The 24,415-nt window shown below is 42.2% G+C and overlaps 3 protein-coding genes and 1 long non-coding RNA gene across 11 annotated transcripts in view; 3 read left to right on the top strand and 1 right to left on the bottom strand.

Moving 5' to 3' along the window:
• grik4 (glutamate receptor, ionotropic, kainate 4) overlaps nucleotides 1–2,746 on the top strand; it is a 167,745-nt gene extending 164,999 nt beyond the window's left edge. The window contains exon 23 of the transcript XR_015859428.1: nucleotides 857–2,746. The gene's annotated coding sequence lies outside the window, so the exon portion shown is untranslated. The remainder of the gene's footprint in view (nucleotides 1–856) is intronic.
• A 485-nt stretch (nucleotides 2,747–3,231) lies between these two features.
• cbl (Cbl proto-oncogene) lies at nucleotides 3,232–20,717 on the top strand. 4 transcript variants are annotated; one of them, XM_088380776.1, is made up of 17 exons: nucleotides 3,232–4,119; nucleotides 8,533–8,780; nucleotides 12,495–12,641; nucleotides 12,760–12,916; nucleotides 13,580–13,701; nucleotides 14,104–14,241; nucleotides 14,558–14,645; nucleotides 14,919–15,050; nucleotides 15,121–15,339; nucleotides 15,514–15,645; nucleotides 16,262–16,406; nucleotides 16,551–16,687; nucleotides 16,771–16,859; nucleotides 17,034–17,240; nucleotides 17,322–17,410; nucleotides 17,492–17,695; nucleotides 17,960–20,717. In XM_088380776.1, the coding sequence occupies exons 1-17, from the start codon at nucleotides 3,973–3,975 to the stop codon at nucleotides 18,253–18,255; spliced, it is 2,697 nt and encodes an 898-aa protein (XP_088236902.1). In that variant the 5' UTR covers nucleotides 3,232–3,972; the 3' UTR covers nucleotides 18,256–20,717. The 4 variants fall into 4 exon arrangements, with proteins under 4 accessions (XP_088236902.1, XP_088236899.1, XP_088236903.1 ...); XM_088380777.1 differs by having other exon boundaries at nucleotides 3,234–4,119; nucleotides 16,551–16,657; XM_088380773.1 differs by having other exon boundaries at nucleotides 3,233–4,119; nucleotides 16,262–16,687.
• Nucleotides 20,718–21,588: 871 nt separating this feature from the next.
• Nucleotides 21,589–24,415, bottom strand: part of mcamb (melanoma cell adhesion molecule b) — a 19,262-nt gene continuing 16,435 nt past the window's right edge. For 4 of the 5 annotated variants that reach the window (XM_088380840.1, XM_088380842.1, XM_088380843.1 and 1 more), the window contains 3 exons: nucleotides 23,772–23,895; nucleotides 23,135–23,243; nucleotides 21,589–23,042 (listed from right to left, as the gene is read on the bottom strand). In XM_088380840.1, coding sequence (XP_088236966.1) covers nucleotides 23,040–23,042; nucleotides 23,135–23,243; nucleotides 23,772–23,895 — 236 coding nt within the window. In that variant the 3' untranslated portion in view covers nucleotides 21,589–23,039. The remainder of the gene's footprint in view (nucleotides 23,043–23,134; nucleotides 23,244–23,771; nucleotides 23,896–24,415) is intronic. The other variant, XM_088380841.1, reaches the window with a different exon arrangement.
• Nucleotides 23,778–24,415, top strand: part of LOC148395388 (uncharacterized) — a 26,745-nt gene continuing 26,107 nt past the window's right edge. The window contains exon 1 of the long non-coding RNA XR_015859436.1: nucleotides 23,778–23,922. This is a non-coding gene — a long non-coding RNA (uncharacterized LOC148395388). The remainder of the gene's footprint in view (nucleotides 23,923–24,415) is intronic.

Genomic DNA, 24,415 nt, shown 5'->3' with positions numbered 1-24,415 from the left:
CATCTTTTTAAATGCGCCCATCACCTTCATTCCATCACTCCTCCATGACATCAATAACAGCTTCAAGGTGCCTCCGCCTGTCCTGGCACGCAATATTTCACATTCTTCAACGTACTCGGGAGGGAAATATTTATGACATCAAACTGGTTAAAAAATACACAACATGCATAACCCCCCCAACTGTGTGTATGGTGCAGAATATTACACATGCGTGTGTCTCTATTGGGACCGTCTAAATACTGGAATAATAGAAATTCCTTAGAACTTGGAAACAAACTTGGAAAATAAAGCCGAGATATCCCAAGTGAGAGGAACACAACAGAATGAATGACAACAAAGAGCCAAGACACTCGGGGCAGTAGAACTGCTGTCGGTGTCAAACTGTCGACCTAAATGTAAAGTAAAATGTCTGAAGCATTTCATCACAAAGATGTGAGTACGAAAGCCAAAATATTAAATAATGTTCTTATTAATTACAGTAAAAGTGTTGAGATGATGTATTTGTTAGCTAATAATTTCCAGAAAGCTCTAGAAATAAGAGTAGTTTCTCAATTTCACTCTTTTTAGTTGATGATAAACATGAATCTTTGTAATACACAAAAATGGAGGGCCCCATGACTGTTTGCCTCGGGCCCCCAAATCACTAACTGTCCCAGGTACTAAATCAGCGATTGCCAATTAGCTTGAGGACAAGAGAATCTGTCGGGTGCATTAAAGCTTAACTATGACCTTCTCTGGAGAGACATTTTTAGCGGCCTTTATGTATTTTATTGGCATCTTAATTTCATTCCAAATGCGTCCTGTCACTTTTTGTGCTCTTTATGCTGATATATTTGCCCTTTTGTGCTGTTTAAAGGTGCTAAGCCGTGCCAGATGGAACGCCCCAATGGTATGTAGTTCCTCCTGTGTCCTCTCGTGCTGATAAGTCCAACAGTAATGTCAACCAGAAGAACCTAATTCATAAATGTCTCCTGTAGCTAAAGATAATTTAGCTATTTTTGTCTCACATGAGAATCATTGGACTCTTGCTGACGTGAGACTTGTCAACAAACCATTTCTGACTTTGATCTGAATGAGGGGAGTAAATGCTTGATTATCCTTTACTGAACTCCTTCACTTCCAACCCAGTTAACTGGGATCTTTGACGTCTATATCCGTCAATGGGAGTGAATGGGTTAAGTTACCAAATATGGTTTCTTGTTCTAAACAGGTCTGCGATGATCATGATCGGTCTTGTGGTATTTTTAATCCCAGTCATTGACTTTATGTAAGCTTTTGTGTTGTGCGTGATATCCACATTGTGGTCTCTCTCTCTCGCTCTCTCCAAAGTGAGATGGTGTCAAGGCTGTTACTCAGCTGTTTACTTGCTGAGGGTTGTTGGGCATTTTGGCCAAAACATCCTCAGTCAAAGACTAGTAACCTTCCAATCCGACAGGAAGATGGGCACGCAGTACACACAAATTACTGTTATTGCCTCTCTGCACTTGGCTCCATGGGAAATCACAGTTTGGACATTGAAGCAGCTGCAGGCAAGCTCCTGTGAGTCGTCACAGAGCTAACCAAACTGCAGCAGATGCACTAGTCGGATTGGAATTGAATTAAATGTGGACAACTTGAATTATTTTCTTTCAATAACCCACTCTGGTAGTGATCATTTCCGTAATGTATCACACCAAGTACTTTTTAACAAACCCAAAAAAATACTTGTAGAAAAATACTCACAATATTGATCAACCTTATAATACAGTACAGCAATAATGTTCATCAAAAGTGAGGCAGATGTTTTACTTATAGGATTTATTATTATTGTAACCCACAGAAACATGATGCATAGTTTTAACATTTAGTTCAGTTTTTCTTTTGCAGCCTTCTAAGATATTAGTACCACAATATGAATCACTAATTGAATGTGCTTATTCACAGAGAGCTAGATTACAATATCAATAAATTAAGATTTATTTGGCCACTAAAAAACTATATACGTTTTTATCGTTGTAAAGGCAGAATGTTGAATACAATTTTTGAGTCCTTGCCCAAGTGTGCTCTGAATGGCTAGTTGTCCCATATTGCAGGAACAAATAAATGGCGAACTCTAGTGGACATTAAGCATCATTACAGCACTTTTTTAAAATGTATATATTTTAATCCCAACACCTACCAATGTACCAGTGCATGTATTAATTGAAACATTGAGCTACATTTCTATTATGTGATTGAAACCTGAAAAATGTCCATCCATTTTGTATAGTGCTTGTCCTCATTCGGGTCACAATTGAGCTGGAGCCTATCCCACCCTGGACTGGTCACCAGCCAAGCATTCTCACTTGCTTTATTTAGAGTCTTCTAAGATCTTAAAATACATGTTACAAAATCCATGCAAGCATAGATGGAACATGCAGAGACCACACAAGAGGGCCTCAGTCAAGATTCACACCCCAAATCTCTTGAGTGGACAAGCGCTGCAGAAAATGGAAGGATGGAAATGTTTGACCACACATCTACAATTCGACCTCCATGTTGTCTTTATACTAAATACTAGTAAGTGTTGCGCAATGTTCTCTTGATGGGGGGTTTGATTTCCAGTATGTCCCTTCCAGAAAGCGACTCTGCCTCAGGCAGTCTTGCAATTTCTCTCTCCAACTATGAAAGGTCTCCTTATGATGGAAAATCCCTTCGTGTGTGGTCAACACTGAATACAAGCTTGTGATGGTGGCGTGAAGTGGAAAGATAGCCAGTAAGGAAGTGACTTGAAAATAGTGTCATGAGTGTTCATCTAACAATTTGGGTTTGTATTTCGAAAAAAACGTACTGCAAGATGCTTGTATCTCAAGACACGAGTGTTTGAGTAAGGCGCATGTTCATGGAACAAAAATCCAAAGCGTCACTGTACTGTGTTGAAAACTACAACAACGCCAGAAGTATTTTTCACACGAATCTTGTTTGTTTTGCTTCAGCGTTAACTGTAGGCCACTGTCGTTGCCATGGTGACACGTGCTGGCATGGCAGCATGAGCCCACCCGTTGCTACTGTGGTGACTCACACACACTTGAGCCATAGTGAGACACAGCAAAAGCATCCCCGGTTGTCAGGGGCGACAAGGGCGCTACACGTAAAAATTTAAACCTTTATTCTACTGCCCATCTCCTCGGGGGGGGGGGGGGACTTTGTTTTATGCAGTGTACAGACAGGCGCGCGCTCCCGATCATGTAACGTGAGCGCGCCTGAGGGAAGGCGTGGAGTTGGGATTTTGAGGGGGGGCAAACGGAAAGAGAAGAACAGGAAAGGAAAGGCCCGTGCATACACGTCACAGGGGGGAAGCAGCAAAGAAACGCTACCGGGCAATGTTGAATTTTCACCGTTATTTAGTCAGTCTTTGTCCAGCGTGTGTCTCGGCTCCACGGTGCTACTTCCTCTCCGGGGCCGTCGGCGAGCGGTCTCCACCAGCCGCGCCGCACGGGGCTGTCACCCAGACGCCCCACTTCCCCTTCGAGCTGCAGTTAAAGGTATCATCAACTGCTGCTGACTACACAATGGGAGTTCGTCAGTAGAACTGCAGAGAGGACACGCTTCGAGTCAAACCGAAGAAGCGGTGCTATTGTCCTCCGAGCTCACTCGGCTGCTCCCCATCGCCGGGCTGCGCGTGTGTCCGCACGCCGAGGCACGGAGAACCGCAGCTAGCCGCAGCTGCATAGCGCGTTTTACACTCGCCTTTCGAGGACTGTGTTAGCCACATTTGGATTTTTTAATTCGCCAACCTGATCGTTTTACCGATGGAAGCCTCTACTCGATAGTCCTTCCTTTCTTCCTCTAACCCATCGGGTTAGGGGAACTCGCCGGATTTGCCACTCGGGCGCTGTCCTCGCCAAGGGGGGTGCCCGGCCGGATCTTCAGCTCCCTCCCTCCCCGACGCCTGCCGCGCCTCACCTGTCTGCGGCTCTGGCAACCAGACCCCAGTCGCCCCCGAGCCCGAACATGGCAGGCAACCTGAAGAAAGGCGGGGGACTCATCGGAATGATGAAGGATGCCTTCCAGCCACACCACCACCACCTCCATTCGCACCACCAGCCCGGGGCCGTGGACAAAAAGACCGTGGAGAAGTGCTGGAAACTGATGGATAAGGTTGGTCAAGAGCGACTATGATGACGAGCGGATGCTTGGAGTGGTTGGTTGCTAAGCTAACTACAGCTAACTAACGATAAGCTAGCTAATTTCCGTGTGCTGCTAACGGTAAGCTAATCAGCTGGATGGCGACATGCTTAGCTCGTGTTAGCGAACTGGCTAATTTGATTTTAAATGACGCTCCAAGGCTTCACTGCCCCGTTACTTTTAAATAAGACTTCAAATGACTTATAATCTAACCACGTCAGCGTTACGAGTTAAATATTTCTTTTGAAGGGTTTGTTTATTCCGTTTTTGCCATTCACTACTAACAATTTCTTTGTTTTTGCTGCCACATTTACACACCATAATAAGTTGCAGTTGAAATTAGTAGGAAGGTTGACACTAGATTTTGCTTTTTTTCCCCCAGAGAATATACCATTTAAAACGGGCTGTTCTTAAATTGGCTGGTTTAAGGAGTCTACCCTGGAAACTCTTTAACAAAACATTAAATGATAAGTGGTCCAACTGTATTTTCAAGGGGGAGACACGTTTTGTGTACCCCCCACGGATTCATGCATTTTGACCTCCAGTTTCCTGTGAGCTTCACACAACAAATATGAGCGTGAATAGGAAGACAAGACACTCTTTTGTCTCTTCCTCTTTGAGTGTACCAGAGCAGGGAGACATCTTTCATGAAGAGGAACCTCATCATAATCATTTGCGTTATGGTCATTTGCTTTGGTTAGCCTAACAAGGCAAGGTAGTGTTACACTGTTTGGGTTAATAAGTAGAGTTTTAAAGTTTCTTTAAAATCGTAATAAAAAAAAAAAAAGTCAACAGTGACCGTCCAACATTTTTTTTTTGGTTTGTTTTTTTGCTTTGACTTGCACGCACTTGGAGATTTTAGCACAGATAGTGAATAATTCTCCCAAAAAGAGGACAAGTGTTTGCTTCAAGCTGTTTATTACCATACCCAGTTAAATTTTACTGGGAGACAAAACAGAATTTCACCACTGTACGTAAAACAACCATGCAAATTTGTCTTAAAGTCTGATAGCTTCATACACAGTGCCAAACGCCATAGATGAGTTGACAAATGAGCATTGATGTCGCTGTATCAAAAGCCCATGAAGCAATATATATTTGAACAAATGTTGTGCACGCGTCGACAGACAATCTAACAATACTCACAAGCATATATTCTTTATCTTTTATCTCTTTTGTGTACCATGCCAGACAAACTAACGCGCATCCTTTTTTCCCCCCAATGTTTTGAAACCTGCGATCTTGAATGTCATGACGATAGTTTCATCACATCTGACTAATTACATTATCAAACACGTCACAGTGGAGTCAATCATTTGTGTGGGTCTGTGGGAGGCTTGGATGATAAATTCTCACCAAAACTGGCTGCATGCCGAACAGTGAAGCGTAAAAGAGTAACGCTTGCGCTTTGATCCTAACAGCATGGCGCAGTTCAAAAAAATCCTGTGCGCCATGTTATGAGGTGCATCACTGCACAATTAAGGGAAACAAACCAGTACAGCAAAAGAGCCAAACTTTATTCCATTTAAATTTGACATCTACACACACGTAAGGTGCACTGAAAGCCTCATTGAGATTTTTGAGAAATTAAAATTATTTTAAAGGCTCCCTATAATCAAAAAAATACAATACCAGAACTTTGGGGTTTAAAAATATTTGGGCAAAATCGGATTGTCTTCTTTTTATGCTTCACTTTTCTAGGCAGATGGTATATTTTCCAGGAACAGTCTGAACGCTGTAGAAACACGGAAGCATGTTCTTGCTTGTTTACAGCTGAGGGCTTAGAAAAGTGCAACACAGTTCAAATGCCCTCATCGAGTTGACTAGTGATCCTGGATTTAGCCCGATACTATAATCCGTAAAAACTGAGCCTAATTTTTCTTCAGAAATACATTTAAGGAAATTTAAACTGCTAATGTGGACAGCTCTGAAATTTGCCACAAGATTATTTATTGGGCATTGAGGTATTTGTAGCACCTGTGTGTTTATATACAGTATGTGCACGTGGCAAGCTGAGTCATAGTAGTGTTCTGGAGTTGTTGATACAAGTAGCATTAGCTTGCCAACAGTCTTATCAGGTCAAAACCATGGGTAGAAAGTCACGGGTAGTCAAGAGCTGTGGTTCCCAACCTTGTTTGTGCCATGGATCGCTTCAAACATGATTTATGCAGGCGGGTTCAGGTTGTGTACTGAAAAAAATCATAATCATATTTTAAATTGCCATTTCTAAAGCATCTGTACTAAATACTAAGATAACTTATTAACTGGTGGGTGGGAACCACTGCTGGTTTATTTTCATTATCAAAAAAGTACGATTCTATTGGTCATAAAGAATCCCATTTCATTTTTTGGGGACATTTCAAACCGCAGCAATGGATATGAGGTACAGTTTCCTAGGTAAAGCCTTATTCTATTCCAAATGCATTGTCCAGCTGTAGTAAAATGATAAAAACATATCCACTAAAAATAACCATTTGGGTAATGTCATATTTTAGTAGCATCAATTACCAACTTATATTCCCCTTGCATCAATTGGAACAGAACCAATGTTGAGGGCCAAACAATGAGCCGTTCTCATGTTAGACTACATTTCCAAGTTCCCAGCGAATGTTCCCCAAGGGGAATAAATAGTTACGAGGTTTTCCTGGGGGAGTCTCGTCGCATGACGCGTTTCAAGACCGAAATGTGTCAGCAGTGGAGTAAAAAGCGCCAGTGGAGTTCATTCAGTCACGCTTTCACCAAAATCTCAATTCATTCAAAGCTCTAACCCCTGAGCAGGGACTTTTTGGGGATGGATCTGAATTCCCAGCAGAGATACACAATTGTCTTCAAATGCTTTTTGGGAAACTACTGCCTATACTATTTGACCTCATTGAGGTTCATTGTGAAGTTGTTTGGTGCAGTCGTGCAAAACTTGTCTGATTCAGAGTACAAACTAACAACAGTAATATCGACCCGCCCTCAATTTATCGATTATTTGCTTGCTAAGTGGACATTTCTTGGAAAGTAACGATGGAGATGTGCGCACAACATAATCAATTTCTAGTGGCCAGCTGATGCATAACACATGATGAGAAAATTCTATCCGAGTAGTCTTGAATGAAATGAGCCTTTTCCTCATTCACAAGGAGTAGTCAATGAATTCCCTTTATAAGTGGTACTTGGAAATGAATTGTCTTTTTTTTTTCTTTCTTTTTTTTTTAAAGGGAATTTAATAAAGTACTAAGAAAGAGCAGTTGTGGAAAAAAAACAGTTAGCCAGAACAGAGATTGATGGAAAAGCTATTGCCATAGTTGGGGTCTGCGTAAATGTCACCCAATTTTTTTATTTGTAAAGTGTTCAGACAATAAATCCCAGGTACTTATTTTGATATATTTAATTTTTGTTTTTTAAATGTGAGGATAAAAATGGTTCGCACTGAATGAGGTAACTCCAAATGTTACACATTACTTTGTGGCGCAATGCTGATTAACAGTTTTCTGGACGTCAGAATCTTTTGAGCTCTCATGCTGGCCAAAATTATGTAAAGATGGTCATCTCCCGTTTTTAATTAACAGATTTCTTAAATTCCTGTGACTTGATTTTCATGCCTTTTTGTCGTGATAACAATTGTTAAATTATTCTCACAATTACTCTTATGCAGTTCCTTAACACTAGAAAGAACAATTATTTTTTGCTTCCTTTTGGAGCCACGTCCTGATCCTAATGTTCGGGTGGTGCTAAATGTGCCCCCACACTTCCTCTAGCTCAGACTTTGATATGAGTGTTTTTCAACGGTCAGCATTTTGTTCTCACACAACTACGATGATGAGATGAAAAAAAATCCCGCAGTCGTTGCATCATAGCCGTCTGTCCAGCTGCCGTTTTATGGGAAGACTCCTCCAGTCTGAGTGCTCTATAGACTTTTTTTTTTTTTTTTTAATGGTCATCATCAGTGACTCACATTGCAGAAGAAGTACAGTAGGATGAGCCAAACAAAAGGTCAAAGTCAGTCCAGTGATCATTTCTGACCACGGCGTGTAGTTGATTGACGACACGACAAACCGCCAGATGAAAGATTATCTCTTGGTTCACCAATTGCCGTGTCGTGTCAATGATGAAGCTACAGAAGTGACGGAATAAATGATAAAAAGCCTGCTTTGGAATCCAAATAGTTCAGGTTTGTGTATATGATTTTTCCATTGGCCTCATACCAAGACCTTTTGTTCAGTCATGAGAGGAAGCACTGTGCCACTGTGATAAATTGCACTAAAGCCATAATGGATGAACTAAAGAAAGCCCCGGAGCAAAATGCGGCATGAAAACCCCCTCTGATTACTTGATTATTTTCTTCCGTTTTTCCTTTTGTGTCTTAACGCACCTTCCTGCCACGTTGCCTCTTTGCAGGTGGTGCGCCTGTGCCAAAACTCCAAATTGGCGCTGAAGAACAGCCCCCCTTACATCCTGGACCTGTTGCCAGACACGTACCAGCACCTGCGCACCATTTTGTCACGCTACGAAGGCAAAATGGAAACTCTGGGCGAGAACGAGTACTTCCGAGTCTTCATGGAGAACCTGACTAAGAAGACCAAGCAGACCATCAGTTTGTTCAAGGAGGGCAAGGAGCGCATGTATGAGGAGAACTCGCAACCCAGGTGAGCGTCTCTCGTCAAGAGTGTTGAACTCTTCTCATGTTGCGCCATGTGCTTTTTATTTTTATTTTTAATCAAATGCTTCTCCTCTTAGTGGAACATTTGATAATTCAGTTTTTTTTTATGCTCAGTTCCTCAGTGACACTGGTCTCTTTCATTTGCGTAAAAAAAAAAAAAAAACATCCACCGCCATGTATTTCCAATAAAACAGTCGCCTTGAGCTGTTTGAACAACTTAAATATCTTGATCAACTAATTGCATAATGTGACTGCATCAAAGTGAATGGAACATTTAAGTAGTCCACACGCCCAGTCTAAACTCACAAAGATGGCTACTGACAACTATTTTAAAACCTGAATATTGGCAGTATTTTAAAAAAACAAAAAACGTCCATGTAAATGCGCGTAGGAACCAGAATATTCTGTTGATCATGTTTTTTCCGAATAAGGGTTACCTCTTTCTAACTGCCATTTACCAGGAAAATAATCTTGGTCTTTTGTAGTACAGGAAGTAATTAACCAGAAGAAAAGCACACTTCCGTTTTAACATCAAGCTAGCATGTTCGGCGTACGCTAACTATTAGTCATAGAATCGGCAAAGACTGTGACCGTGTTCACAGAAAAGTCCCCGGATGCAGCTTTGACCTCTCTTAAGAGAGCCTTTCATCTTTTCCCTGGGCTAAGCTTCAATCGAATCCTGGCCACCATTCGTAGGTCCAGATGGTTGCAGGAAGTGGTGGGCTTGCAGGCAGCAGGCTCTTGCAACTGGGAGGGCCCGGCCCGCACGGTACTGACAGTGACGGAGCTTTTGCTTGATTGTTTTAAGGCCGTGGAGCGAGTCATTTGTGATTATGGGCTCCAGATATCAATGTGACTTTTGATACTCTTGTGCAGCTAAATGCCGAAGTTAGATTGTTCTTCCTTCCGTAAACCTGAATCTTTACATCTGGCTTCTTCTTCTTATGACTCAACGAAAAAGAAAATAACGGCTGCTTCTAGTGCATGACTACGAATGTGTACACTTTAAAAACAAAGTGTAAATCACACTTGTGTTTTTACTTTCACATCGAGAACTAGCAGATTATCATATTTTATGGCACTGAGTCATTTGTCCTACTTTGAGACTATCCACTCGCTTCTCTGCGCTGTTGTACACAATCAGCTCCTATTATTATTCAAACTGAGCCAAATGAGCTCAAATATGCACAAATACTCTCTGTGTATAACTAATTATTAAGCGGATTATGCCCAGCAGCCAAGATTTTCAATTCAAAACTCTAATGAGGGTTTTAACTTGAGGTCTAAGACAAACATAAGTTATAATACCAAAAAAAAAAAAAGAAGTTGGACAGGAAATTAGAGCAGGCTGTTGTTGGCTTCACCGAGGTGCTTGTTTGTGGGGTTTTGTGGTTGGATCAATACTGAAGTGCACTATGTTGAGTGCTGTTTCCTGATGGACATCTGACATGAAGCCAGTTCCACGTATAAAGTGATGACTGCTCGATATTTGGGCCGGATTTCAAACACATGCTCCCACTGTGTTTTTCTTGAATGATTAAGACATTGTTTCAAATACCGGAATTTTATTATTATTATTTTTTAAACTATAAGACCCGCCAGATTATCATACACAGTCTCAATGAAGCCCAAAAAATATTTTTTTTAATTTGCATTTGTTTTCCTAATATTAAGGGCAGACTTTTGAATTAATTGTAAAAAAATTTCTCAAATGGACCATTTTAGTACAATTGGTTCATGAAAGCCTATAGAACTTTAAACCATCGATTAATCGACACATGTGACCGATGATCCCAGGTGACATATTTATAAAAATGGCTGAGAATGCTGTTATTGAATGCTATTATTTTTTTGTTTCTTTGTTTGTCGGGCTTCAAAACTTTCATTAAAACCTCACCCCATTAATGTATTGGCGAAGAATGACCGAGTTTAGCTCAGGATGTAAATGTCTCTCCATTCTCCAATTCCACACAAATGTAATTCAGGGTTGTCCAAAGGAAGAACAACTAAAGCGTTGTGTTGCAACTGCTGGACAAGTCCCAATTTGCCCCGCACTCCAGCCATCTTGAGTGACTTCAAATGTTATGTCAACAACATTTAGTGTACCTCTTCCAAGACTTTGGCTTCATGTGACCAATCTAAATGTCCCTCCTAGATTGAAGGAGCAAAGATAATACAGCTGCAAACTGACATTTGGGCTACTTGTAAATCCAGACAGACGTTCATTCTGTAAGGGTTGACCTTTGCTGCTGTGCTGCGCTGTATTAGCACACTACGCTTTCTGGCTGACGAGCAGAACTACTTTATCACGGCCAGCAGGAAACAGGAAGGGAGCAGCCAGCTGCAGGGTCAGAGGTCAATCTATAGCACCAGGGGGGATAGTGTGGTGGCGGGGGTTGACAACAACATAGTGTTTGGGGGGTAGGGGGGGGCTCTGCTCTTTGCTGTGGTTGCCGCCAGGGAGAGATGAAACATGGCAATCAAATGCGGCTCTTTTGTGGGACTCGGCATTGTTCATGTTGGCACAGCAGCTTAGATAACAGCAACAGTTGGAGGGGGTAGTACAAACACTGACAACAGAGCTGCTATTGTAAGATGGAGATGCCCGGGAGAGATGCGATTTAGTTCCCTTTTTTTTTTTTTTCTGCTTCCTTTTAATAATTGGGACACTCAAAAGATGTCGCGCTACTTCTCATTATATACGCCTCTAATATATTTTAGAGGCGTCAAGATTAATCAGGTCCAATTAATCGTCTTGTGCATTAATTAGAATTTCTATAGACTTTTTGTGTCTAATCAAAATGACATTTGCAAACTTTCGCTTTTACTTTGAGAAACGATGGCTTGTGTGATATTACTTAACTTTTTAGTTTTTAATCAATAACACCAAATAATCAAACCATTATTGTTACCATTATCGGTATCAAATGGTTTGTAATACCACTTTTAACACTGATCTGCAAAGATCTTTAAACAGATCTAGCTCTAAACTTATCACGCTATCCTCGGAGACAGTTCGCTCTCTTTAGCGGCCATTAGTTTATAAGGTACACAGTGTCGTGTAGTGCAGCTGCAGTGTGGTCAGTCTTTTTATTACTGTCGCTTTCGTGCATGTCAATTCCTTCTGCCCGACATCCACACACACATTCTTGTGTGTGTGTGTGTGTTCATAAATCAGGGTTCTCTTAGCATCACTCCTCTAATGCTGCCAGGTGCCACTGGGCTTTGCCAACATTGCACTCTACTCCAACCTCTTCCCCTTCTATCATTTTCTCACTTTTCGTCACGTCACTTCTGTCCTGTGGCGGAATCTTTATATACGCCAATGCTACAGTCAATCTTGTCACATGTCGCAGAAAATTTAATTAACTCACTAATATAACAGTTTGAAAACAAACAAGAGGAGTCTCAGATAAACATGTGACCGTCAGTCCACCCAATTGTGCAAATATGTGTGAAAATATCAATTTCACGGGGGTTACTGTGTAATCTGACTTTTCCTCCCGGCTTCTCCCACTGTTACCGTTTTAGGCGTTTTACACCAAGGGAAAAAAATGTGTTTTTAATTAAATATTTCTGACATGGTGCGATAATATCACCATGTAAAGTTAATATGAATACACTTAGTACTCTAAAATGATTCAGCCTTGGCATTGTGACAGCGCTTTAACCACAAATGGTCTGTTCTCTGCGTTCACAGGAGGAACCTCACCAAGCTATCTTTGATCTTCAGCCACATGCTGGCCGAGCTGAAGGCCATCTTTCCAAACGGTCTGTTTCAGGGCGACAACTTCCGCATCACCAAGGCTGATGCTGCCGAGTTCTGGAGGCGTGCCTTCGGGGACAAGTGAGACCTCGATGCCAATCATTTTTGAAATGTTTGTCGGTGCTCACAATAGTGCGTTTTACCATTGCTCTACAATGATTTTAATCATCAAGTTGTATTTTTTTTTTTTGTGCCAAAGGACCATCGTGCCTTGGAAGGTGTTCCGCCAGTCTCTTCACGAGTTCCACCCAATCAGCTCAGGCCTGGAGGCCATGGCCCTCAAGTCCACCATCGACCTCACCTGCAATGACTACATTTCCGTTTTTGAGTTTGACATTTTCACCAGGCTTTTCCAGGTAGGTTGTTTAGTTAAATAATACACGCCACCTTCATTTTACGCTCCCTCTCAAGGTCATTCACCTTTTCCATTTGCACCACAAAGGACTCTCATTTCTAATACCGGACAAGCACTAAGCAGATTGGATAACATTTTCGACATGAGTCATGCTTCTTTCTACTTTTTGTAGTCAGGAGGACTGCTAATCAAATACACATTAAAATGCGGCGTCTCAGTTCTAGCATTAACACGGGTGCTTTCCCTGGGGTTTGCATAATCACAAGCCACAGGAAAAAAGGTCAGAAGGCGGATATGTCTTCAAAACATATTCATCCTTTTTTGCAAGCATTTGCTTATTAACACATTGCTAAAAGGCAGTATCAGTCTGACTTCAATTTTTTTTCCATGTTTCACTTTTGTGTTGAAAGTATTATTAACAGTCCATATTTGGTGTTTAATGAATTATACTGAATTATCGTGCAATTTTTAAATGGCAGCGTTGCTTTTGCTCTTGTGCACTTAAGTCAACCTTTACGGATGATCTATGTGGACTCTTACTTATTGCAATTTCTGCTTCTGTTTTACTTGTGAGGCGTGTGTAACTAATGTTAACATTATGTTCTCATACTTGATGGTCTTGGTTGTATCCACTGATTTGTCGCACTTTCTCTCTCTCCGATAGCCTTGGTCATCCCTTTTACGGAATTGGAACAGCTTAGCGGTCACACACCCAGGTTATATGGCCTTCCTCACTTACGACGAGGTCAAAGCACGACTGCAAAAGTTCATTCACAAACCTGGCAGGTGAGACAAAATGACACATTTTTTGTTATTATGAAATATCGTATTCATCGTATACATAACAGGCATTGGTTCCAGTTGGGTTCGGCGTGTGTGTGTACTGGTACCTAGCATCAATAGCTTGATTGTGCTCTGAAAGACGATGTCACCGCTTTGGCCGGCCTGAATGACGTTCACATTATAGCGTGAGTTGGACAATTTATGGTGCCAGCGGCCATTTTCTTCAACACCTCATAGCACACCAAGCCCAAAAGTAAACGTGTACGCCGATACAGACGTCAATGCGCTCTCATATTGCATCATTGCAGCGTCTGTTTGCACCCCAAATGTGCTCATCATTAAAACCCAGTGTGAACTTATCACCTTTTTTTTTTTTTTTTTTTTCTTTTCCCTCTTCCCCCTCAGTTACATCTTCCGACTGAGCTGCACCCGGCTGGGCCAGTGGGCTATCGGCTACGTGACGGCAGATGGAAACATTCTCCAGACCATTCCTCATAATAAACCGCTCTTCCAGGCCCTCATAGATGGCTTCAGGGAAGGATTGTAAGTCTACAAGTATTCATTTTGGCATGCTTACAGTGCAGTGTCATGCAAGTCCTAAATGACTCATGGCCTTGGCTATCTCACCGCAGTCATGATCCTTTGTGAACCAGAAAGGAGCTTGCTGACTAACAGACTAGAAAAAAAAAAAAAAGACTGCATGATGCTTATACATTTGAACGAGTGTAGTACAGCCAGAGTAACAAATAAAAAAAGAAATATATTGGGATAACCGTGCTACCTCTTCGGTGTTATAGCCCTGCAAAGTTTCTGACAGCTCAGATGACCAAGCATAACCTCTGTGCCTCTACATCTCCAGCTATTTGTTCCCTGATGGCCGGCCTCAAAATCCAGACTTGACCGGACTGTGTGAGCCTTCGCCTCAAGATCACATTAAAGTCACACAGGTCAGTGCAGCATGCTTTTTGATACATTTACGTTATTGTACCTAAATAAGGACAATGAATTGAGTTCAGTCAAATTACTTTTCCAACGATCTGGAATCGAATGAACTGTACATTTTGTCAGACTGACTCCACTGTAAATCATTGTGGAGAAAGACCTGAGTTGTATATTGGACAGCAGCGACTTGGCAAATCCACTCAGCGATTTTGAGTAGAGGTCCCTGAGGGCTCATGATTGCCTTTGGTTGCCCCCCCCCCCCCTCTCTCTCGCTCCAGGAGCAATATGAACTCTACTGTGAGATGGGCTCCACTTTCCAGCTGTGCAAAATCTGCGCAGAGAACGACAAGGACGTGAAGATCGAGCCCTGCGGTCATCTCATGTGCACCTCCTGTCTCACAGCGTGGCAGGTACACTGCGTGTTGTGACTTTGTTGGCTTTTGGGGTTACGCATTCCTCATCCCCTGTCCACATTTGCAGGAGTCCGAGGGTCAAGGCACGGGCTGCCCGTTCTGTCGCTGCGAGATTAAAGGTACCGAGCATATCGTCGTGGATCCATTTGACCCCAAGGACAACGGCGGGAACTCCTGCAGGGGCCTGTTTGGCGCCGAGGGCGCTCCGTCACCCAGTTATGACGACGATGACGACGACAGACTTGAAGACCCCCACCTGATGATGAGCAAACTTGCTTGTACAAAGGTAGCTTTGTGAAGAGGATTCACAAGAATGAATTTTCCGTCATGTCATCTAGTTTGGGGAAGTTGTGTGGTGTGCTCTTTCTTATCACCTTGTACTATCTGACCACGTGTCAGATTCTGTGCAACGGACGTCTTTTTCTCCTGTCATTGAAGTTGTTTTGTGTGCGTGATGCAGGTGGAACGTCCCCCCTCACCTGTGTCCATGACTCCTCAGTCATCCCTTCCACCTGTGCCACCCAGACTAGACCTGCTTCCACATAGACCCCCTAACCCACCTGGGGCCTCCAGTCCTGGACTCACGACTAAGGTCAGTCATGACATGCAATTTCATGTGGGTGTTATGTAAATTAAAAAACAGGAATCAGCATATTATTATTGCATTATCAAATATTACACAAGACAGTTCATCTACGTTCACCCAAGAGTTAGCGGTTAGCATTGCTCTGCTCCATAGAGCAGACGTGTGAAGGAGTTTAGAACGTTCCCGCACTTTCTCCCCTTTTGTTAATCGATTCATTTTCCGCAGAGTTAATCAATGCCAGTCTACTCGGGGAGGCGGTCGTTTGCACCAGTTACACGTCGAAATATGGCTCGTACAGATAGTAAGCTTTCAGGAAATGGCCCATATTGTGCTGTAGGATGACTGTTTTCACAGCTCTGAGTCAGCCAATGACAGCAGTGTTGTGAAGAGGAAGTGGGTACATTCTGTTGCTGTGTTTTACCTCACAAACAGCCAGACTGCTCAACACTTTTTTTTTTCCCCACATTGTTTGCGATAAACTTGTGGTTATCGCTACTAGTATAAAGTCTACTAAAAAGAAAATATCCACAATCTTCATTTGAAGTAGCTTACGCCAGATCTATTGGATTTTTCAAACAGTTGTTTAATCTCATTAGATTTGGCTCTCACATTTCCTCTCCAGGCAGGGTCTCATCACAAAGACAAGCCCCTTCCTCTCCCCCCAGCACTGAGGGATCTCCCACCTCCACCTCCTCCCGACCGCCCCCACGCGTCCACCCCGTGCTTGGAGGGGCGCTTGCAGAGACGGCCCCTACCCTGCACGCCTGGTGAGGCTCCCCGAGATAAATTGCCTCCGGCACCCCCAAACCGGCCGGCCGCCGACTGGAACTCCCGGCCTGTTCCCAAAGCCCCGACATCCTCGTCTTCCTCGTCTGGTCAAGTCTCTGTTGTGGGTGTGGACATGCGTGCAGGTGTCAGGGAGCTCTCCAACCGACACTCCCTCCCTTTGGCGCTGCCCTCTGCTCTTTGCACCGACCCGCAGAAGAACAATAACTCCCTCAGTTTGGATCACCAGCTGGTTAGCACTACAAAACACCACTCCCATCTTGTAATTTGCCAAAAAAAAATACCAGAGGAATTTTTCTGCCTTTTTTTAATTCATGTTTTGAGATTCTACTATTTCCGTTTCAGAACTTTGTCTCAGCGGTCGGACAAGATTTTGACAACCCCAAAGTCAAACCATCATCCTCTGCCAATGCCATCTACTCACTGGCAAGCAGGTATTTATTGAGCATTGTCTTCTTTTCAAATGCATGATCAAGAAATTAGCGAGGAGCACAGTGAGTTTCATTTCCGTCTCAGTTCTTGGTTAAAATTTGCATAGAGAAAGATGGTTTGTGAAATGAGTGTTTGCATCGTGGTCACGGAACAAACATGTCTCTGTCTTTTCCCAGACCGTCTTCAGCCGTGAGGTCGGCAACAGGCGAGGAGGCCCGCGATAGTGAGGAGGAGTCAGAGTACATGATCCCCTCTTCAAGGCCCGTCCTGCCCCCCATCGCGGCGCCACCTATGGTAGAGAGCCCCCCGGTTTCGAGGCCCCCGCAGCCTCAGTCGGTCTTTGCCATTCAGACGCAGACTCAAGCCATTGCCTTCAATCCACGGTACGCATTCAAGATGGCTTGCGACACACGGTCACGTAGTGGTGGGGTTGCTTTATTGTAGCTTTTTGTTTCCTTTGGTAGGCCGATACTAGCCGAACTGGAGGATGGGCCTCCCATGTATGAGGCCATGTACAACATCCAGGCCAGGCCGCAGCAAGCCCAGGATTCAGGTTTCTAAAATGACAAAACTAAACACAAGTACGTGACCTCAGTTCTATTCTGATGCATTCCTCCCATTTCCATTAATGCAGATTATTCCGAGCTTCCCCCTCTGCCCGTGACCAACGGCCCTAGGGAGCACACAGCCGAAGACAGGGAGGAGGAGGAGGACAGCGGCTACGATTTCCCCAAACCGCAATTGCCGATGCCCCCCACCCGACGAACCTTTTCCGAACTGGGAGGGTCCTCCTCATCAACTTCATCCTCCTCATCGAGCTCATCCTCCGTAGCCGCCTGTAAGTTTGCTACAGTTTACCGATCGAGGTTACATTTCTCTCGATGAATGAGCGAGTTTGGATTTTGCCCAGAGCACTTCAATAATTTTATTTGGATCACTGCCAAAGAAGGTTTTCTGTCTGCTATGGTTCAAATTTTATTCATATGTCAGTCAAGATGGGTTCTACATTGCTAACCTTTTGAGGATGCTCTCAATGTTTTTAGTTCACAGTCGTATGCTACATCTTGTCAGTCGTCACCCATCTTCACCCTTGTTCCTTCAGGCATCTCAGAGCCTGTGGAAGCCCCAGAGAGACCTCCCAAGCCCCTCCCAAGGCGCATCAACTCTGAGCGCCGACCCAGCCCCGTCCCTCCGGTCCCCGGCCCTCCCGGTTGCGGGGCGACGGGAGGTGACGTCAATCCTCACATTAGCAGCGAGATCGAACATCTCATGAGTCAGGGATATTCGTACCAGGACATCCAGAAAGCACTGATGATTGCACAGAACAATATTGAGATGGCCAAGAACATCTTGCGAGAGTTTGTCTCCATTCCCTCCACGGCGCACATTCTCACATAGCACACTCGGCTATTTCACCCTGGCTCGGCTTGATCTTTTTATTTTTAAAGGTCGGCGCGGCTCGTTGCCTGGAGCGTGACCCTCTCTGGTGCTTGTCGACCCAACCGGCCCGTTGTGGAATTTTTAATTGGCTGGCGCTCGCAGCATCTCTTTCAGCAGCCTTCTAAAACTGCGACAAGAGCATCTCGCCAGGCCCGACTCGGCGTCCACCATGTTGAAAAAACAGGACGCCTTTCGGAAGCCTGGCTGAAAATGTAACCGAGACCTCATGAATAAAATGTATGTCTATATGAAAGTTTAATATATGGTTAAATGTATATTAAATGTGTGTAATATATACAAGTTAGTATGTGAAAAGATGTCCGCTTCGAGGGTCACTTTTGGTACAAGCGCCAAGCATGCGCCTGTTGTCTAAACGGCGATGCGAGCGTTGACTTGAAGATGACTCGGATTGGCACCACTGCGTTTGCGTGTTTGTACGTGTTGGAAATGTAAGCCCACAATTTTTCAAATCCTGACCCAATTTAATTTGTCAAATGAAAATGACAGAAGGAAGTTGCAAATTGTTCTTTAAAACAATTTTAAAAAATGACCTGTAAATGAACTTGAAAGTCAAATATCGTGCAAGCAGTGATTGTCTTGCATACCACTAGAGGGAGCCTAAGATTCTGGTAATCCATCTAGCAAAAAATGTTTAAATGGTGCAAATTACCTTCCTTAGCAGGTATGAATGAATTTAAATTGTAAAGGTAAAATTGTTCTGTTGTACATCTAAATATCTGCCACTTTCTTGTGTCATTTCAATCTTAAACACCAAATGCAAATATGCTTCAACTCAAAATTCTCAATTGGTACTCAATTTTTTTTTCATGTTCTTGATACCAACTTGTGTTTTATTTGAGGTCAGCACCCTGGCGTCTGTGTGTGAGTGCTAGCATGTGTGCTTGAAGTGAATGTTGATATTGTAATGTTAACCATCACGCAGTACCAGATGGGCTCATGTTGTGTGATTTGAGGTGACTGATTTTATTTCATTTCATTTTTGACATCATCGTCAGACTGGTTCAGGTTTCGGTCTCCAGCTCAGTGCGGTGTTTTAATTACAAACAAATTTTTGTCATTGATTTCATTTTGGTAATATATTCTTGTAATATCCTAAATATTGTTGTAATTAATTCAGAAGTGCTGCACTGCTGCTACTATTATGATAGTGTTAAACAATTAAGCCTTAAGTGTACGTTTGTGAATATTGTTTAACTTGGTCGTCTGCCTTTAAAGTGACAGTATCGCCGTTTTCCTGCAGTCGCTAATGTAGCATACTTGAACGTACAAGCAGCTTGAGAGCTGTCAACTCTGCAGTGTTTTTACTTTTTTGGGGGGTGGGGTGGAGAGGTAGCTTTCTTTCAGATCGTCATAGCAACAGTAAGCAAAATGTAAAGCGGGATTGGGCTTTAGGGTCCAAAGTTACACGTCATAGAAAGGGAATAGCTGATGATGTAATAGGTTGGCCCACGGCTTTGATGGACGTCAGCAGCAGGCCAATTAGGCCAATTCGCCAAAAATAACTCAGGAATAACTTTTTAGACCCGCTGAGTCGGTATCAATGAAGTCACACTTGTAGCCTTTTTTTTTTCCCCCCTCCACACGTTTATTTCAGTCATTCTAACTTGCACAATATTTTCCAAGGTCAGCAGGCCTCTGTAGAGAGAAGCTTCCAGGTACTTGGAATAAACACACACGAGCTTTGTGGTACATTGATGTAACACTCCTGTTGTATATGAAGAATGTGTGTCTGATGCTTTTCCAATAGCGAATAAGCTTATTCTGGTTTAAGCTACACGGTCAATCCTCATTTCTGCTTTTATGTTCCTAGTTGCCTTGACAAACTTCTTGAATGGCAAGTAATGGAGTCTTCATTACTGTTCCGTAATTCCAGGGCAGTGTGTTAATTGTGTATTCATGTACTCGCACAGTATACCAAATTGTGCTTTGATACTGTCACTCTAAAGGCGCTTGCAGTCATACAAGAATGCTGTCGGCTCTCATTTTACATTCCTGTATTCTGCCTCCCCCCCTCACCCCAACAGAATGTTTTGTTTATGTGAATAATTCTCGAACGCAGTGCCATTTGTGTTGAGATCGTGATTGACTGAGGCCTTTTGTTGTGTGCGCATGCGATTGTGGGTGTGTGAGCTTCATCCAGGAGCACCTGCTGTTTACTTTTCTTCTTAGTCCCCAAAAAGACTAAGCACATCCCGAATGGCTGTTTTCTCTACACCTGCAAGAAAAAAAGTCATGCTTTATCGAAATGGGGCCACCACAGGAAGCTGTGGTTTCACGTAACCTCGTCAACAGCCGTTTTGAGAAAAGAAAAAAGGCATTCGTTAAAATTCATCCTTGTTTTCAAAGATCATATCACTTTGGAAGACTGCACAGTGCTGTTAATAAAATTGTAAGCAGGAGACATTTTGAGATTGTTGTGCTTAGTTGACAACTCTAAAGATATTTTGGTGTATTTTTATGTGTAATTTGAAGGCGCTTACTGGTAATTAGATGTTGACCTAATTATTGCAACGTGACACCATCCAGTTTCTGTAACGTTTGTCCTCATATGGTCAAATGGTGGCATTTAGAATATTTGCACTAACGGGGCAATTGGGGTAAAAAGCAGTAGAGCAGGAAAAATATGCAAACCTTATCCAAATTCCAATTTTCACATTAGCTGAAGTGTCAGTACTTTTGTCCGTATATGTCCTAACCTGTTCTTTTAATCATTTTTTTCCTGGCAGATTGACGAGACATATTACTAAAGAGCATGTGCTAAATACATAATCAAAGTATCACGCCACAGTAAAAAGCAGCAAATTGGCTTGGAAGTTCACCAAGAGGACAAAGCAACAGACAAGCTCAATGTAAGTACAGAAGCAGTTCCATAAATCAAATATATTGTTTTGTCACATTGTTAAAATCCTAAATCTATTTGGGATTATTGAAGCATTACATAAAGCGTAATTAAGGAAAATATGCATTTTCTGTTAAGATTTCTTGCAAAAAAAACTATTAAAAACTAGTAGAGAAAATCATATAGTGCCTTTAGTACCTAAAATAGTGCAGTACCAAAAAAAAGTATAGAAAAAATCTAAAATAAATAAAACCACTAGAATTTGTATGTTAAAAACAGCACTTTAAAATACAAGAATATTTTTAAAAACATTTTAAACATTTATTTATTTTGGATGCTAAAACTGAAACTGTTCTGTCATAGTAAGGCATACAGATCCTCCATGATATAATTGGGTTAGTTATAAATTATAAACCATTTAAAACAAACACTCCCTTCAACAATGTTTTTATTCAGTAGAATTTTTAAAAAATGATTTGAAAAGGCATCACTTTACATTTCATGTCTCTAGTGATTTAAAGGGCATACGTAAACAACTGATTTAAAAAAAAAAAAATGTGAGTAATGGAAGTTCATAAAACAACTTGAGCGTTTCATCAACAGGACTGCACAAGTAGTAGCAGGACTCTACAGTATCATGATCCAAATACCAGAATGTCACAAGGCACGAAAACATCTTTACAGATAATCGCTCACCAACTAGTATGATGCAATATTTTCACCATTAAATGACAACTCTTGCACATATCAAAACTATACTGGCAAACTCGATTTCCGGACAATGTGAGAGCTATTCTCCCATCACACTTCAAAGTATCAAAATCATCTCTTTTATTCTTTGTTTGCAAATACAAAGGCCACGCTATTGTTTTCTTCAAAACCGTAAACCATTCACTGCCATTGACACCTATAATCGTCAAAAGATTTTAACTGGGTTGGCAGTGAATGAGTTAACTGAAAAAAAGGCTTCACATGGGTAGAGATTCTGTCACTTTGGCTTTTTGCGCTTAAATATTCACTGAACACATGAATACGATTTCATAGACAAGCCTGCTGTCCGTCACGGAGAGGACAACGATGCAGTCACTAGATAAGCTTTCATTTTCACATCACACAAATAAGTTTCACATTCAAGAAACACAAGTGGAGACCACAGAGAAATCAGTGCACTAAAAAAAAAAAAAAAAAATCACCGTGCTTCATTTCTTAACAGTAGAACGTGTTTCTTGTTTTTTTTTTTTGCATATATATATTCAAAGCTCCTGACGTAATCTCTTTGGCCTAATAGTTTACTATTTATAAGCTTGAACACACACACATGCAGTATTCAGAATGTGAAGGAACAAAAATTAATGCTAGATGTTAATTCTATGATCTATAATAATTTATAACAGGTTTGCAAAAATATATCCTTTACAGTGGAGGTGTGAAGACGCTAGCTTCAGAGATTTGAGGGAGGATGTCGATTTGATGATTTAAGCACTAAAAGGCAAAAATATGTTTTGAATTGTGACATATACACAAAAAATTTTCAGTGTACGGACTTTAGCAGAACGGCCGTCTCTGCTCTTCATAATCAATACACTTTAAATAAGGAAATATATATACACGGATGACAATATGTACACTGGAGGAAGAGATTGTTCGGGTAGCTCTATAGTGATTGTTCGGCAATAAAAAAATAGTCCCTGCTCAACGGTGTTTCAGCAACATACAAAACGGACAGCCTCATTCAAACAGTGTTGCATGTAATCAAGCCCAGTGTGATCATTTTGGGGTCTCAGACAGCTTTTGATTGACAGAAAAAAGAGGCTGCGGTGGAAGCTGGGAGCCATCAGCGAGTGTCGTCAGGTCACAGCGGTGGCTTCCTCCTCACTGTTGTTTACTCCACAGGACAAGCACACAAGCAAAGACAAAAAAGTAAGTGCATGGAGGACAGGAAATTTTTTACTGGTGTCGCACGGGGTAGATGTTTACCTGGTTGCTGGAGGGTAATTTCTCTCCGTTGACCCCGAGGAGAACGGCGTCCTCTGTGTCGCTCTTCATTTCCACCACAATGTTGTCTTTGCTGGATTTTTCTTTGGTGCTACGAGACACAAAATATGTTGAAAATCGTCCATTTTAGTATGATGTTATTTTTAAAGAACAGAGTTAAATCACAAATAGAATGTAATGATTTCATGGCTGAATGCTGCAATTCAATTTATTGTGCTGCAACCTTTGGTGTACCCACTTTTGCCACTAGAGGGGAGTATTATACAGCCAAAGCGAATACACTGTAAGTGTCACAGTAAAAGTGTAATTTGCGCCATTTCTCATAGAGTCTCAAATATACCTGTGAGTATTCTTATATTATCTGTCTACATGTGTTGCTCCACTATTTGTGTTTGAATATTACTTTCTTCTAAGATCACAATTATCAAAGATAGCTGCCTGTATGTAAATGGCCTTTTCCATTGTTTGTTAGCATTCAGCTAAGTGGTAAAAAATGTAGCTTTAAATGCAAAATGTGTAATCCTAAAAATGAAATGAATGGAGAGAAATATAAAAAGGTAACAAAATAAAGATGTTCACCCTGGGCAAAAACGGTTTACTGATCATGATGTGTACTTACAGGTCCTGCTTGCCGGAGCGGCCGCAGATCTTTCCTTTCTTGTAGAGGAAGTAGAGCACGCTCCCCAAGATGGCCAGCAGCAGGATGCAGATGATGATGACGACAATGATTACCCCGTTGCCCTCTGGTGGTGAAGATGCAAAGAAACAAGGTCAGCGTTTGTGGAAAATGAAGGGTTGTGGGGTCAGGTGCATGGTGGGAGGAGGCCGACTGTGCAGCATGCTGCAGCATGGAGGGATCTTGCCTCGGAATAGAACTTTGGTCACACCTGCTTCCGGGTGGCAAAAACTCTGAGCACAACAGGGCAAATGTATGTTTTTTTTAATGTATAGTATTTTTTAAGTTTCAGTCATTTTACTTTTCTGCCACCCAGAAGTTACCTGGTGCCTATTGTTCACAAACATAAAAAGATCTACAGTCCAACTTATTTGGGGGGGAAAAAATGAAACCTGGAAACCTAGAGAGAAAAAGAAGGTACAAACATTCTGAAGTGGAGGAGAGCGAAAGTGTGCTGATGCATGCTGGGAATGATGGTGTTCATTTGGCAGGAGCAGAAGTGTCAAATCCAGGTCCAGAATGGAAAACCCCTGCCACGGTTTGGCTTCTAATCAACCTAGCCCACAGACAAACCAGGAGCTCGCTGG

This window comes from Syngnathus floridae, chromosome 7 (genome assembly GCF_059516105.1).
Source record: "Syngnathus floridae isolate MCC-2025c chromosome 7, RoL_Sflo_1.0, whole genome shotgun sequence".
NCBI lineage: Eukaryota > Metazoa > Chordata > Actinopteri > Syngnathiformes > Syngnathidae > Syngnathus > Syngnathus floridae.
Note: the sequence above shows the minus strand (reverse complement) of the source record. Positions and strands in the feature narration are given on the sequence as shown.